General features: G+C 33.5%; 1 protein-coding gene across 1 annotated transcript; it reads right to left on the reverse strand.

The window, feature by feature from the left end:
- Nucleotides 1–10,127: 10,127 nt before the first annotated feature.
- On the reverse strand, nt 10,128–16,144 carry LOC113761217 (protein GRIP-like). Its single transcript, XM_027304089.1, has 2 exons — nt 15,865–16,144; nt 10,128–10,845 (listed from the first exon to the last, which is right to left on the reverse strand). Exon 2 carries the CDS (start codon nt 10,840–10,842, stop codon nt 10,312–10,314), a length of 531 nt encoding a protein of 176 aa, XP_027159890.1. The 5' UTR covers nt 10,843–10,845; nt 15,865–16,144; the 3' UTR covers nt 10,128–10,311.
- Between the last annotated feature and the right edge of the window lie 132 nt (nt 16,145–16,276).

Here is a 16,276-nt window from a genome sequence, read left to right on the forward strand (position 1 = left end):
TAGAATTCATAAACATGGTCATGAAGATTTTTATCACTTTTATAGTATAATTAGGATTTTCCCAAATATTTGGAGACATAATTCAATTATTAAATTACAAAAGTATAACTTAAGATACTGCATAGGGAAAGTGGAGCAATTTCAATTGATATCTCACTCTCAACAACTAAATGAGAGATATATTTCTCCTTTATCTTATGTTGTTGATTTCATTTCTCTTCTCCACAAGTAATTTTATGTGTACGAAATAGCCTCTCCACATATATATATATATATATATATATATATATATATTTGAATGTGCCTAAAATGATCTTCTCACTTCTTTGACTTTTGGTTCTACATCTTGTATTGGAGTTTTAAACTCTAGAGGTTGATCGTAGAGTGATTGTTTAGAGATAGGAAATAATGTTTGTTCTAAAAGTTTTGATTGTTGAAATAGGGTAGACGGTTTGTTTTGAAGTATTAGGTTATGGATATTAGAACTTAAGCAAATATATTAAATCAAAAAGGAATTTATTGTTTTTTGGGTTTTATGACAGATATAGAGATTGTATCATAAAATTTATTTATGATTATGAAGATTATAAAGCAGGGAGTTTTTTGAGGCATTATTCAAAGTGGCCAATGAATTTATATCGAATTGAGTGGCTAAAACAAAGCCGGAATGCCACAACAACTAATTTTTTTTTTTTTGTAAGATGAGGATTGGTTGTAAATTGATTTTCATAAAAATGTCAGCAGCGCCTTGCTTGGACCTGATTGAACCGAGAGCATAGTTTAATGAAAATAATTTAGAATAATCAAGTCTAATAATTATAAAAATTCTATTTGATTCTTTAACAGTTTTTTAGTCAAGTATTTGGTAGTTTTTTTTAAATGTATTAGTTATTTCTTATTAATCAAGTAATAAGAACTATAAGTGGATATTTTATTATAGTATTCAATAGAAAAGAGTGAAGGGTTGAAAGTTTTGTTTCTATTGATTGATCAATACTATACTATTGATTTTGTTACTTTTTTCCATACATAATTTCATATATGGAAAATAGGCTATTTATCTATAATTTAGTGTATTAAGATTGATCTTCTCACTTCTAAAATTTTACAGCAGACAATGGCTTAGCTAATAGCTCACCTTCAGGTCCCATTGCTTTATTTGATAGTTCATTTAATTTGGTTATTGATCGGAGGTTGCTTTATTTGATAGAGTTTTTTTTTTAAATACATCTGGTGGTTCTAAATTTGTTTGGTCTAATAATACCTGATCAACATCTTTACCAACCCTTTTTCACTCTAAAGCAACAAGACTTGAAACATGGAAGTTCTCAGAATAAATTATATGGTTCAACAATAGAAAAATTCTATAGCAATCCAGATTTCATTAGAGGGAAGAAAATGACACAATTATAATAAGAATTAATCTTCTATACACTGACAGTGTATTCACTTTCACCATTTGATGCATGACACATAATTCGAATTTGAATTTGAAACCCAAATTTTACACATGTGTCGTGCATCCACCGTGATAGTATATACACTGTCAGTGCATATAAGATTTACTCTTATAATTATTGAAAGTAGAAATATAAAAAATTCAAGGTCTTAATCAAGCAAGTAATAGTGCATCTAGATACCAACATGTATCGTTATAGTTATTAAATTGTGTAAGATTTCTCAAATCCTGGTCTATTATGATTTTCTCAACACTGGATAGTGAAACCGTTCAAGGAGGATTAGACTTTAATCTAGTCTAATTTTTTTTTCTTTTTGGACAGGTCCATTGGTGTTTGAAGTTTGTTTACACCAACCAAAAAAAAAAAAAAACTTTCTCCTTTCTCCAAGTTGGAATGGCTCGTGGAGTGGTCATCATCAAGTCTCACTGCTTTATTCAATAGTTAAATTAGTTTGCCCTTTCCTTAACTGTAAACCGATGGTTGAAAGTTTCACGGTTATCAATTTAATAATATTTCATCAACTTAATTCTTTTCCTCTTTACGCCCAAAACAACTCTAGTTGGAGGTTTATTAGTTTGGGTTTTGGTTTCACGATCAAGATCCTTGTCATTTTTTATTCTTTTTTTTTTTTTTTTTGTATCCATTAGTTAGTTGCTCCCTTGAAAAATTATGAAGAGTTAAAGTAAGAAGCAAGAAACGAGTAAAAAGTTTGTACACACAAATTGCACAGACAGATTACTAAAAAGTATAAAGAGTCTCTCTCTGCAAACTAGGCAGTTTGATATCCAAACAACTATCAAATGTACAATTAAGCTTAAAACTATAGGAGGCTAGCAAACACAAATTCAGAAATATTATTATTATAAGAGCTAACACGACCCTATAAACTGTTGAAACAAAAAACAAGGCCTATAATATTCTTCTCCAATCTCCACAAAAGCAATATATCCATCCAATCTAGGAGCCAACAATTCTATTTTAGGGAAATTAATACATAATTAAAATCCCAATACATTAGTCTCCTACTTGAGATGCTGTTGACTAGATTTCTGGAAATTAATTAATAGAAAATAAAGTTTATGTTCCGAATATGCTGACTAAACATTTCATCTAGAAACTCATTATGATATTCGTCTTCCATGGCCCACTTTCATTAATGATGAAAGGCAATATAACAAGATATGGCTGAGAAAAATGCCTAATCATTTTCTTTTCTTTGATTAATTAGTTGCTCTTCAAATCTTTATTGACCTTTTCCTTTAATAATAATATAGGCTCCGCATGGATTAGGTGCTATTACAGTGTTTTTCAAAAATTTTACTACAGTATCGTATGTAAAAAACTTTTACTATAGATGGTTAGATGCTATTAGAATGTTTTTGAAGGGGTTTTTAGAGGTGTTTTCAAGAACATATTTTGAGATATCTTTAAAATTTAAAAATTTAGTGGGGTATTTGTAAAATTTTAAAAAAAAACTTCACCACTATCCATCACTGCCCCTCCCTTCCTCCACCTACACCACCAGCTTCCCTCTTCCCTCTCCTCCTTCCTCATTTCCCTCCCTCCACCACCACCACTTAATTTGTTCCATCACAAATGGTTTCCCTTAGCTAGAAAAACCTCCCTCAATGTTTTCCCTATTGACCCATCATCCTTCTCTATAACCCTAAGCTCTGGATCTTTGTTGGCATTCTCGTTGGAAATATAGGGTATGCCTACGGTCCCCTTGGCTTTACCATCAGAATCTTTGGCTTCGCCGTCCCATGAAACTACAAGGCTCAATTCATAACCAAGGATTATTTTCCCCTTTTGGATATTGATATAGGCTTTGTCGTCGAGTATTTTGTTTATCTTAAAGCAAAGATTGCCTTTGCCGTTTAATAGGGATTGATCAGAGAGGGCTTTCTTGAAGAAATTGTGGGACCATTCGAGACAATTTATCTTGACTCGGTGCCAATTGCGGATATTAGTGCCGTCAGACGGTCGTCAACGATCCATCTCTTGTCTCCTTCGCTCATTCTTGCCATTGTTTTAGTTGAAAAATTTATGAATTTATTTTTTTCATGTTTTTGTTCTTGAGTGCTTCTGGTGTGCATTTGTCGATGAAAATTTGTAGAAAAGTGAGGGAGAGTGGGAGACAGAACAGAAAGAGGGATGTAGAGGAAGAGTGAGGAGAGGGAGAGGAGAGATCAGCGGCTACCTGTATTTTCAAATTCGAACAGGACCGATTGGTCGAACCAATCGAATCAATAACTGGCTAGGCATTTGGTTCGAATTAGCTCAAAAACTCAAATATTAAACACTCAGTCAAACCTGGTCAAAACTCGAGTTTGACCAATGTACTGGAGAACTGGATTAAACCCTTTTTTTGCCTTTTCTGCCTAATTTTTTTAAAGTTTGACTTAACTCTCTTAACCGAGTAAAAAAGCTAAAAAAAGGAAAAAATCGGACAAAATTAGACAAACACTACTCTGCTTTTTTTTCTGTCTTTTGTTCTTCCTAATAATTAACCCTAAGCCTCCACAGCCACCGCTTCCTAATTACCATTGTTGTGTTTTTATTCTTTTTTTGTAACATCAGTTGCCCCCTAGAAAAAAGTTATAAAAAATTAAAGTAAGATGTAAGAAACAAGTAAAAATGTTTATATACACAAATTGCACGAACAAATTTCTAAAAAGTATAAAAAGTCTATACACACAAATTGGACGGACTGGGTAGTTTGATATTCAAACTAGTCTCAAATGTACAATTAAGCTTAAGACTATACGAAGCTAGCAAACACAAACTCATAAATATTATTATAAGAGCTAACACGACCCTATAAACTGTTGATGCAAAACATAAGATCTATAATAGTCTTCTCCAATTTCCACAAAAGAAATAAATCCATCCAATCTAGAAGGCAACAATTCCATTTTAGGTAAATTGATACATAATTAAAATCCCAATACATTAGGCTCCTACTTGAGATGTTGTTGAATGGATTTCCATAACTTGAATAGGAAATAAAGTTTATGGTTCCAATCTACTGACTAAACATTTCGTCTAGAAACCCATTATGAAATTCATCTTCCATGGCCCACTTTTCATTAATAATAGAAGGCAATATAACAAGAAATGGCTAAGAAACAATTCTATTCATTTTCTTTTCTTTCATTATTTAGTTGCTCTTGAAAAACTTTATTGAACTTTTCCTTTAATAATAATATAGGCTCCGTATGGATTAAGTGGTTTTGAGGTGTTTTTCAAAAATTTTATTGTGGTGATGTATGTGAAAAACTTTTACGGTAAATGATTTGGTGTTTTTGGGGTGCTTTTGAAGGTGTTTTTAGAGATGTTTTTGAGAATGTATTTTGAGGTATCTTTAGAATTTAAAATTTTAGTGGGATATTTGTAAAAATTTAAAAAAAAATTCACCACCAAAAACCACTGTCTCTCCCTTCTCCTCTTCCCTCCTATCCCTCCGTCCACCACCACATAACTTGTTCCAACACAAATGGTTTCCCTTTAGCTAGAAACGCCTCCCTCAATCTTTACCTCAATCAACCTTCTCTATAACCCTAAGCTCTGGATCTTTGTTGGCATTCTCATCGGAAATATATGGTATGTCTAACGGTCCCTTCAGCTTTAAGTATCAAATTATCATTAGAATCTTTAGCTTCACCTTCCCATGAAACTACGAGGCTTAAGTCATAACCAAGAATGATTTTCTAGGTGAAAATCCTTAAAGAGAGAGAGAGAGAGAGAGAGAGAGAGAGAGAGAGAGAGAGAGAGAGAGAGAGAAGGGGAGAGAGAGAGAAACAAAAGAAAGATGGTGGAAGGCTAGTGGTGATGTAAAAGAAGAAAGAGGTTGAAGATTGAATTTATTTATTTTTACTATATTTAAGTGTTTTTCTGTAGTTATTTTTGGGGTTATTTAAACTCCAAAAATTTTAAAAAAAAAGAATATAAAAAATAGAGGAATTCATACAGACCCATATAGTTTATAATGAATTAAAGTAAGATGTAAAAAACAAGTAAAAATGCTTCAACATTCAAACTGCACAAATGCATTTGTAACAAGTAAAAAGGCTTCCATATAGAAACCTTTCAATTGAAGAGCCATGAACCAAAATAAGAGTGATATATAAAAAAAAAAGCCTCTATAACTTGGGTGGTTTGATATTTGAACTACTCTCAAATGTACAACCACCTAAGTTTAAAAGGTTTGTGAAAGCTAGGAAGCACAATCAATTGAGAAATTTTATAACAGGAGCTAATATGACCTGGTGAACAATAGAAATAGTAAGTTTTAAAATACTTTTTTCTAATATATAAAAATCTCATCATCTAATCTAGAAGCCAACAAATTCATATTAGCATAATGAATATGTAGTTAAAATCCGAGCATATTAGCCTCCTTGAGGTGCTACCGAATAGATTTCCCTACATTGATTTTTTTGTGTGGAATTTTTTGTTCAAATTTTCATAAAGAAGCTCAATTGTCAAATTCTTCTTTCATGGCTCACTTTTCATAGATGAAATACAAGGCAATTTAAAATTGAAAAGGCCAAGGAAAATAGATTTTCGTTCTCTAGCGAATTTCATGAGTTGTCCCTCAAAAAAGTTACTGCTATCTATATTTAATATGTAATAGCAAATTAGTCTCAATGAATTAAAGTAAGAGGTAATAAAACAAGTAAAAAAAGTGTCAACACACAAATCGCACGGACATATTTCTAAAAAGTAAAATCTTTATCTCGAATAAGTTGACTGCACATTTCATCTAGCTCATTATCAAATTCTTCTTGCATAACTCACTTTTTGTGGATAAAATAAAGGCAATGTAAGAGGAAATAGCAAAAATAATAGTTAATATTATCCTTTTTTATTGATTTATTGCCTAAAAAGATATTAACGTTTTTAAATATTATAAGGCATGTTTGGCAAACAATTTTATACTAAATTTTTCTGCTACAAAATATTTTTAACAACTTTAATTATAATAATCTCAACAAATTCCTCGACATTTTTAAAATATACACATCAAAATATCCAAAAACACAAAAAAAAAAAAATTTCTTTCTTTTTCTTCCTTACCCCATCTCAATCCATTATCACATCTGCTGGTGCCACCCTCCTTTTATATTTTTCCTTTCTCTCCTCCTTTTCCCTCTTCTCATCTCCCTTTCTCCACCCCTTTCCCCTACCACCTCTCCTCCTCTCTCTCTTTCCCCTTCTTCTCATGCGATCTGGTTGCATGACCAGATTGCGTGGGAAGGAGGGGAAGGGTGGCTAGGAAAGGGAGAGGGGAAGAGATGGCGAGGTAGAGGAGAAGGGAAGGGAGGGAGAAGGAAGAAGGAGAGGGGAAGGGAGGGGAGGGAGATGGAAGAAGGAAGAAGGAGAAGGAAAGGGAGAAAAAGCCAAAAAAAAAAGGAGTATCTGGTGTTAACGGCATGCTGTAGGGAGGGAGTAAGGAGGAAGATTAGTGGTAGGGTAGGGGAGAAGATGAGGGGAGGAAAGAAAAGGAAAAACCAAAAAAAGAAACAGAAAAGAAAAGGAAACATAAAATGAAAGAAAAAGAAAAAAAAAGTTTTACACACCCCGAAAAGTTTTTCTACAAATTTTACAATAAATTATAGTAAAATTTTAGATAAATACCCAAAGAAACTCACATGCCAAATGGGACCATAAATATATCAACACAACTCACATTTAATGCCACTTAAGTTAACTTTTACAAAACTAGCAAGCTCAACAATTCAAGAAATATTATAATGGAATCTGTTAAATTTTCAATAAAAAGAACAAACTCTACATTTTCTTCTCTAATGGAAGAGAAATCTATCATCTAATTTAGGGGTAAACAAATCTATATCAGAGAGTTAAATATGTAGTTAAAATCTGATGATATTGGCCTCTTGCTTAGGTGTAGGGATGGCAATGGGGGCGGGTGCCCGCGGACAACCGCCCCGCGGGGGGCTCTCGGGGCGGGGGGGAATTTTTTTCCCCCGTTTAGAAAAGGGGCGGGGGACGGGGGAGTATACCCCAGCCCCGCCACCCGCAAAAAAAAAAGTATATATATAAATAAATATATATAATATGTAATTTAATTAGTTATAAACTTATGATAATGATATTATTAGTTAGATGTATTATATAATGTATATTAGTGTATGTAATATAATTGATATTATCAATTATATGAATAATTAGACATGTCTACTAATAGAATTTATTAATTAGTTATACTAAATTTACTAATACATTTATACTAAATTTCTAATTACACTTAATAGAATAACACTTTTTTCTCAAAAAAAAGCACAAACACAATAATGAATTAGTGATTGTATTTGTACCAAAAGTGAAAACTTGACTATTTTAGTTGTATTTATTTCATCATGTTGGATTGTATTCAAATAACTTTTGTTTGATTGTTTTTATGAGTTTCAATTGTAAAATTACAATGAATAATAACTTGATGATGTGTTGATATTTTAGTACTTGATTATTTATTAAAATTTAACTATAATAAAATTTTATTAACCCCGCGAGGGCAATTTTATTAACCCCGCGGGGGAAGCGGGGCGGGGCGGGGCGGGGGGAGTGGGAGGTGGGGGACGGGGCGGGGGTCGGGGGGAATTAATAGGCAACGGGGCGGCGGGTGGGGGAGGGGTCCCCCGCCCCAACCCCGCCCCGTTGTCATCCCTACTTAGGTGTTCTCAAATGAAATTCCCTACTTTAAACAAAAAATTAGGTTTGCTGTACCGAATCTATTGACCAAACATTTCGTCAACAAATTCGTTATCAAATTCTTCTGGTAAGACTCCCTTTTTTTCATACAAAATGGAAAGTGGTGAAAGAATAATTGGCCATACAACTTAAGTTTTCTCTCTCTCATTCATTAGTTGCCCTCAAAATCAAAGTTTTTCTTTAATAATAATAGATGAAGATAAGCCGTTTAAGTTAAGAAACTTCAATACATAATTTTCACTTACATTTAGGCTTTCCAATGTCTCTTTGGAGACTATGATGCTAGGCACCAAAGTGAAAAAAAAAAAGAAAAAAGAACACAATTTTCATTTACATTTAGATTTTCCAACAACGGTCTTAAGTCTTGACTTAAATAGAGATCAACTATCCTTATTAACCATGAAGCGTGGCGCAGTCATTAAGCTAGATAAGAGAGAATATATTATGTTAATCAATACCCATTATGTCCTTACACGAAAATCATATTTTGAGATAAGTTGCAGGTAAAAATACACGGAGCCACTTATGGTATCATCGAAAGACGCAAAACCTTATTCTTTAAAATTCCCTACATAATCACTTTACACATTAAACTAAACTGGAAATGTGATTTTTGACCTGCTACCAATGACATTCTTTTTTTTCTTTTTTTATTCAAAAAAATTATTTCTTTCTTGCCTCCTTCTTTCTCCCAACACCACTCCTCTTTTTTATGTTCCTTTCCTTTTTTTTTTTTTGCCTTCTTCTCTCTCCATTGCCATCACCACTGCGGCCACCACCCCCCTTTTCCTCTTCTTTCCTCCCGCACCACCTCTCTCGTCCTCCTCTTTCCTCTCCTACCACCTACCACCACCTCTTGCTTTTCTCTCACCCCCTCCTCACTTCTTCCTTCTACATCCTCTTTCTCTTTTTCCTCCCTCTTCCTCTCGCCCTCTTCCCTCTCTCCCTCTCTCCCCTTTCCCACCCATCCCCTCTTTTTCCCTCCTCCCCGATGAATAGAACTGGTCGCAGGAGATCCCCTATAACCTAGAAGAACCTTCGTGCAAGTTATTATTCTGAGAATCAAGCCTCTAAATTGCAACCATTAAAGAAAATCAGTACTCAATTATTTGGAATAGCCCATTAAAGAAAATGCTGCTTAGCACTCGAAGAAAAATCAATTATATTTTGGCATCAAACTAGACCATTGACTACACAATAAAGTAAAAAAGCAAACTTTTCCATTCATTTTACCAAATATCTAGAAATACTGTGCACCCTTAAACATATATTCTCATTTAAAAATAGGCCTTGCATCTTTATTAGTTGGAGGTTTATACAAGATACTGTTCAATAGAACACGTTGGCTGAATATACTCTCATCTGAATTTTCAAATTGTTTGCATCTAGTAACAGTGCACTTGGCAAAGGGCAAAGCAACTTGTTCAAAAATTTTACAAATCGTTGAGGACTTACTTTGCCAACCATCCTGGAACTAAAAAAGATATTTGATTTGAACAATAATAAAGCTCAAAGTGACTCCATCACATTGAGGGGATTAAAAATACTTAATTGAGGGACTTCTTCCTTCAAGACTCAAAATTAGTGCGTCAAACTACGATTTTTAAAATAAGCATACTCAATTGAGGGACTCCTTCCTTCAAGACTAAAAACTAGTGCATCAAATTAAAATTTTTGAAAGTTTTCATCTTCTTCTCCAATGGTCCGTGACTGCAACTCCTCCAACTATCTCTTCCTTCTCCCTTCATGGCTGCAACCACCTTATGCCAGCTATAGGTCACAAATCCATTAAAGGTCAAATTCCACCTTAATTAAAATATATGGTGGTTATATCAGGGTTTATGAAAAACTAGCATGGAAACACCTGCATTGCACGTTATAAGTTTTATGTACTATGATTCATAATTTTAGATTCATAAAAATAAAATGATAACAAGTCATAGACATGTACATCCGACCAAAAGAGTTCATAAGATTTTCCAAATTAGGGAAGATGGGTCAGAATACACAAAATACAACATCCCAAGTTTCATCAAAAACATAAAATCTCAAAAGAAGCCCCATCTATCAACTATCCCCTATACATAAAAAGGAAGGACTTTCGATGTGCACTATCCTAGTCCACAACAGAGCCAGTAGACTCGTTCTCATGAGCAGAACTAGCTGCATCTCCCTCTCTACGGGCTCCATCGCCCTGGCCTCCCACAGGTACATTAGTATCGATCACCTCATGGAGTAGCGCTTCACACTCATCGATAATACTCCCAGCTCGGTCATTGACCTCTCTAACCATCCTAGTGAGGCGGCCATTAACTGCCTGCAGCTGCTCTCTATAAGCATTTGTCCTCTCTTGCTCCATCAATATGTTCTCCTCGAGCTCCTGAATCCTATCAGCCTGCATCCTCACGATGCCTCTCATCCTCTGAATCTCAATCCGAGCCCTACGATTGGCTCCAGCTAACCTCCTCCTCTCATCATCTATGGCTAGGACCACTCGATCAGGATACGAGTAAGTCCTCCAACAGTCACAGGGTCGAATCCGATGTCCAGGTTCCCAACGCCGGAAAGGTCCTCCAGGTCCCTCTTGATAAGTGATAACTTGATGTGGCCTCGCTGGATCCTCATTACCATTGTTCCCTCCTTCCATGTCCTACATAACAACAGAAGAAGAAATTTAGATTTACTTACCAAGTTTAAACCCTAACACTTGTTAATACTTAAACAATTCCTAACTTAACAAGTCATTCTAGTACTCCTAGTACTTTATATCTACAAGACTTCTTATTCGGCCTAGATTACTCCGAAACTTAGGCTCTGATATCAATTGCGATGACCTCATCTCTGCCAAGAGCGTACCCTAACGTATCAGCAGATCGCCTGCACAACTCTCGCCAAGACTCGATAACAAACCACAGAATCAAATCTAATATACAACTTTGCCACAAAATACACTAAATACAACTCATACATATAATTGTTTGCCAAAGCAACTTATAATACAAAAGAGAATTTAAACTTACAATTCCCAATCAAAAAAATATAATACCCTAAACACTTAGTCTAACTAAAACAAAAGCTAAGTGTTAATTCTCCGAATCACGATCCAATCATGCTAAGAAAAACAAAATGAAGGGTATGAGCTTGCGCCCAGTGAAATCTAAGAAAGACATGCAATTTAATAAATCAATTATTTCACATATATAAGTCAACAAGAAGCATAATAAGAGGTATCATGTAAGCATATCATTAAAATCCATATATCAATCATGAAGGATACGGAGCACTGGCAAATACTTGATCAATCAGTAATTCAAGTAATTGACACTCCGTCAACTTTCATGTCTATGTTGAATCACCACTTCATGTCACTCCATTCACCTTTCACCCCTTATCGGGCTCGCACGCCAACAAAATTTCAAGAATTGGTATTACTCTAGTATATCGAGAACAGTATGGATCCAACACATATATATTACCTAAGGTTCGTTAATCGAATTGACCAAACACTTGTCGGCCCAACCTCGAATAACTAGCCATTGGGTTTTGGGGCCCCCACATATCAAGAATACCATGTCACATTCACTTATAACAATAACAATTCAATAGAATCGAATGCGATAAAATACATACTTGCCCGATTACAAACAAGTTCACAATCATGTCATTTTTTCAAACTTATTGACATATCAAGCATATATATAGTGCTATCATGCACATAAAACACTTAAGCGTCTACAGAAGGATCTCCTGCACCCTCAGATTGCAACCTTGGCAAACAATTACAACATATAAGTGAACTCTTAGTGTTCACCAAATCAATTCACTTAAACACGAAAACTTTGTTTTCAAATTAGTCGACTTTAGTGTCCTAGATACTTCAACCCATTTAGGCTTTAAAAATCGACAATTTAAGTGAAAATACAACTTTTCAATAGAGCAATCGCATTTCGAAAGTTCAAACAAGGCTTTCCACTCCTACAGTTTTTTAGCATGCAATTCATAGCAAAAGTTCACTTTTCAATTACTTCATTCGTAGCTTTTGTCCCAAAATCATCTTATAAATAAGAATCACAGTTTTATAGGGTTTCTTGAACTAAACCGACCAAAATTTCATTAAAACAATGATACAAAGTCGAATCAATCCATTACTTTGGAGGAAATCTTACTTTTTCCTCTTTTTAACTTCAAAATTTTAATCCAAAATCATTATATATACCAAGATCAAGTTCTAATAGAACCTTTTGAGCTAAAATTCATCCAAAACAGTTTTTAAAATAACAAAATTAAAGTTGGGGTTTTAGCTCACTATTTCGATTAATCTTAGGCCATTTTTCCAGCTTGCACAAGTTCACTTTTCCAACAAGATAATCCACCTTACCACTTTATTTTCTTACAAATTTTTCAACATACCTCAACCAACATACATAGAATCAAGTAGCATCAATTTCCTAAAAAAAATTCCAGCTCAAGTGTACAAACAAGCCTCAAATTCAAAAAAGGCAAAGTTGAAATTTTTGCCCATGATAATTGGCCATCTAAACCAAAAATTTCAACATACATACTCTTCAATTTTCACCAACAATCACCATAAATCACACTCAAATTCTCAAAGTTTCATCAATCATTAATCCTAAGATATCAAGACGCAAAAATCCACCATAAATCATGTTGCACCCCATTTTTTACGATGAAAAGATATATTTGAAATTGTATTTACAAAAGATGTAATTTTATTTTAAAATAAGTGAAAAAGGACCTAGAATGGGATTTAAAAAAAAGCGACGATTTGGGTCCTAAAATTTAGTCTAAAAAGGATTTTTTTAAAAAAATAGGAGTCGCCACGTGGCATTGAATTTTGGTATGCCAAGTCACTTAAAAAATTTTTTAACAAAAATAAAATAAAATCCTTTTTTCACAACTCCAGGTCTTTAAAGACAAGAGAAAATGAAATCGGAAGTCACGATTGAAGAAAGGAAAGGCAAAGATTCGATTGACTCAAATCTAAGGCACTCTTTCAACCTAATCGAAACTAGTTGCGATGTTTAGTCAAAATTTCTTTAATCTAACTCCTAAATTTATCACGTTTGGGTGTTTCCTACGTTTAGGTGTTTCCTACATGGATGCAAATATAAATTTATAGAAAATATCGAAAGGGACAAAATATCCATTCAACGGTTTAATTGACACTAATCGCATTAATTGTGAAATCCAAACTAATCCCTTAAAAGGGGTCACGAGTATGCATAAACGAAATTCAAAGAAAAGAAGAAAAAAATTTAAATTATATATCTAGATATAAGTGGCCAAATAATAGGAATGCGGCATAATGAGTACAGGAGGCAAAAAATCGTGACATAATTTTCTTATATAAGGATGAATGGAGTATTTAAACTAAAAAGTTATAATCACTCATTTCCCTTGTTTGAAGAATAATTCTCCTAATATAGACAAGCAAATGAACTCGCTTAAATGAGATGCAATTCTAAATTATATATTTAACACATATAGAGGATAGGGAATAGAGGATAATATAATAGGAAATATCATGCAAATGAAAAAAATTCCTAAAAATTATGCATGAAAATGTAATAAATGTCACGCAAGAGATGAATCTAACGCATGAACGATCTAAGGGTCTAGCGTTGGACTAACCCATTTCTAAAAATCCTTACTAACGTTGGACTAACATGTAAGCGGAGGGAGAAGCTACAACTAATGTTGGACTAGTGTGGTGACATCATGCATTAATAATACATAGTAAAACAAATAAGGCATAAATTAAAATAAATAAACAACTAAAAACACATAGCACGTAACACGTAAGCATAATATCTAGACGCAAAAATCTTAAAGAAAACGGGTAAAGCATATAACACATAAACCACATAAACACACAAAACCTACCTATTACAACAGGGAATCTAACTACAATCTAAAATAGGAAAATATAAAAAATAAAACCTATCTATTCTATCTATTATAATAAGGGACCTAATTACAATCTAAAGTGAGAAAACATGATAAAATAAACCTATTTATCCTATCTATTATATTGGTCTATCTAATTACAATTTTTTAAAAAGAAAATATTACCTATCTATTACATTTTGAAGTATTTAAACACCTCTCAAATAATTATAAAATTAATTAAACAAACATAAGAAAATTTGAATGATCATTTGAATCAAATAAATAACAAAGCATATAAAAATATATAAACACATAGGAGTACATAAGAGCACGTAATTAACATTTAAATAATAATATGGGTACCTCCCTTTTGAAGTGGTGACTAAACGGAAGTCAAATTGTCCTATTTATACTCAAAAGAATCATGACACCAATTTAATTGAAAATAATACTAATGATAAAATACTAAATTCACATTAACATATCAAACATAAAGGAATTTAAGAACATCTTAAAAATCACAAGTTAAATATGTTCAAAAGTAACATAATTAGCTATTAAAGAAAAGAAACAATTATAACAAAGGGAGTCAAAATTCACTAGGGACTGAATTGCAAAAATTGAAAAAATTTTGGGTTAAAATTATAATTTTCAAAGTTTAGGGGTCAAAATTGAATAAAAGATAAAGTTAGGGACCAAAATGTAATTAATTTAAGAACCTAAGTGAAAGAAATTTAAATTTTTTGGGCCACAGTGAAATTTCTCAAAAGACCAAGGACAAAATTGCAAAAAAGGGCTTCTGATTTTCTTAAGAGTAAAGACCATTGGGCCACTTTATGATTTATTGGGGTAAAATTCTCTTTGGCCCGAAGCAAAACAAAATTGAAAAGGAATGGATCAGCCACTAAGTTTACTAAGATAAGCCTGGTGAAAAGGGATTGGACTTGAACCCCAAACCCAGATGAAAGCCCGGAAAAATAAAACTCTAGCCCAACCGAAAAATAAAGAGATCAGCCCACCAGAAAAAAAAACATTAGCCCAATCCATTTTCTTTTCTTTTCTTCTTTTTTCCTTCTCCTTCCCATCCGTCGCATCTTCTTCTTCTGCTCCGGCTAACTGGAGCTCCAACCACCAGCTGCCATGGCCGCCACCGCCGTCACCGGCAAATTTTCCGGTCACCAAATTTCACCAAATACACCCTCTCACTCGATTTTTCGCGTAGAATCCGTTTTTGAAGTTAGTTTTACAAAAAATGAACCGAAAGTGACGAAAATAGCAAAAGTCAGCCAAGTTTTTATTTTTTTTAAAACACTCAAACCTTCACCAAAAATCATAAAATTTATACTACAACACTCCTTACAACTTCTACAATACAACTATGATTTTAATTTGACAAGAAAACAACATAAAGGGCTAAAATAAAGCAAAAACAGCCCCTAAAAATCCATTTTTTTGTTGCCTTTTAGACTACCAAATTGACAAAACTTAATTAAATAACCTCTCCAAACCATTAACTAGTCATGATTATTCATTTTAACAACAATATATGTACAAAATTAACATTTTTATTCGGTTTTCCATCTTGGCATTTTTTCAAACAGTTAACATGAATATACAAAAACCATTCTTCTTTTCCTAATTTTGTTCATGACCTATCTCAAAATTCAGCAACCCAACAACCAAGGAAGCCAGCAAAAGCAAAAGAAAATTAAACAATGAAGCATGGATTTAACGTGCTAAACAAAACTAAAAAATTTACCTCAATGTAGGGGCAATCCCTTGGTTGAAGTTTTTGATGCAAATTCCCAAGCTCCAATTCTCCAACCGGTTGCTGCCTCCCTTTTTGTTGTGTGCGAGTGTGTTGGGAAAATATTGGGAGAGAGGAGGGTCGAGGGTGAGAATGAGAGTTAGGGCTGGAGTTGTTTTTTTTTTTTTTTTTTTTTTGTTAAGAAAATGAGAGGGAGCCTTGAGAGAGAGCCGAGAGAAGAGTTGAGAGTTGGAGTCTTGGTTCTTGTCAAAAGGCGAAAAGAAATGAGTGAGTAGTTTTTTGTCAAATGATGAATTTTGACCCAAATGAAAAGAAAGGTGAACAGAGGTTGAGTGTAAAAATGGGTTAATACTCCATTTTGCGAAACAAAATAATTAGGATGATTTTTTATTTCTTGATTTTC

The sequence above is a fragment of the Coffea eugenioides genome, chromosome 2 (assembly GCF_003713205.1).
Source record: "Coffea eugenioides isolate CCC68of chromosome 2, Ceug_1.0, whole genome shotgun sequence".
Taxonomy (NCBI): domain Eukaryota; kingdom Viridiplantae; phylum Streptophyta; class Magnoliopsida; order Gentianales; family Rubiaceae; genus Coffea; species Coffea eugenioides.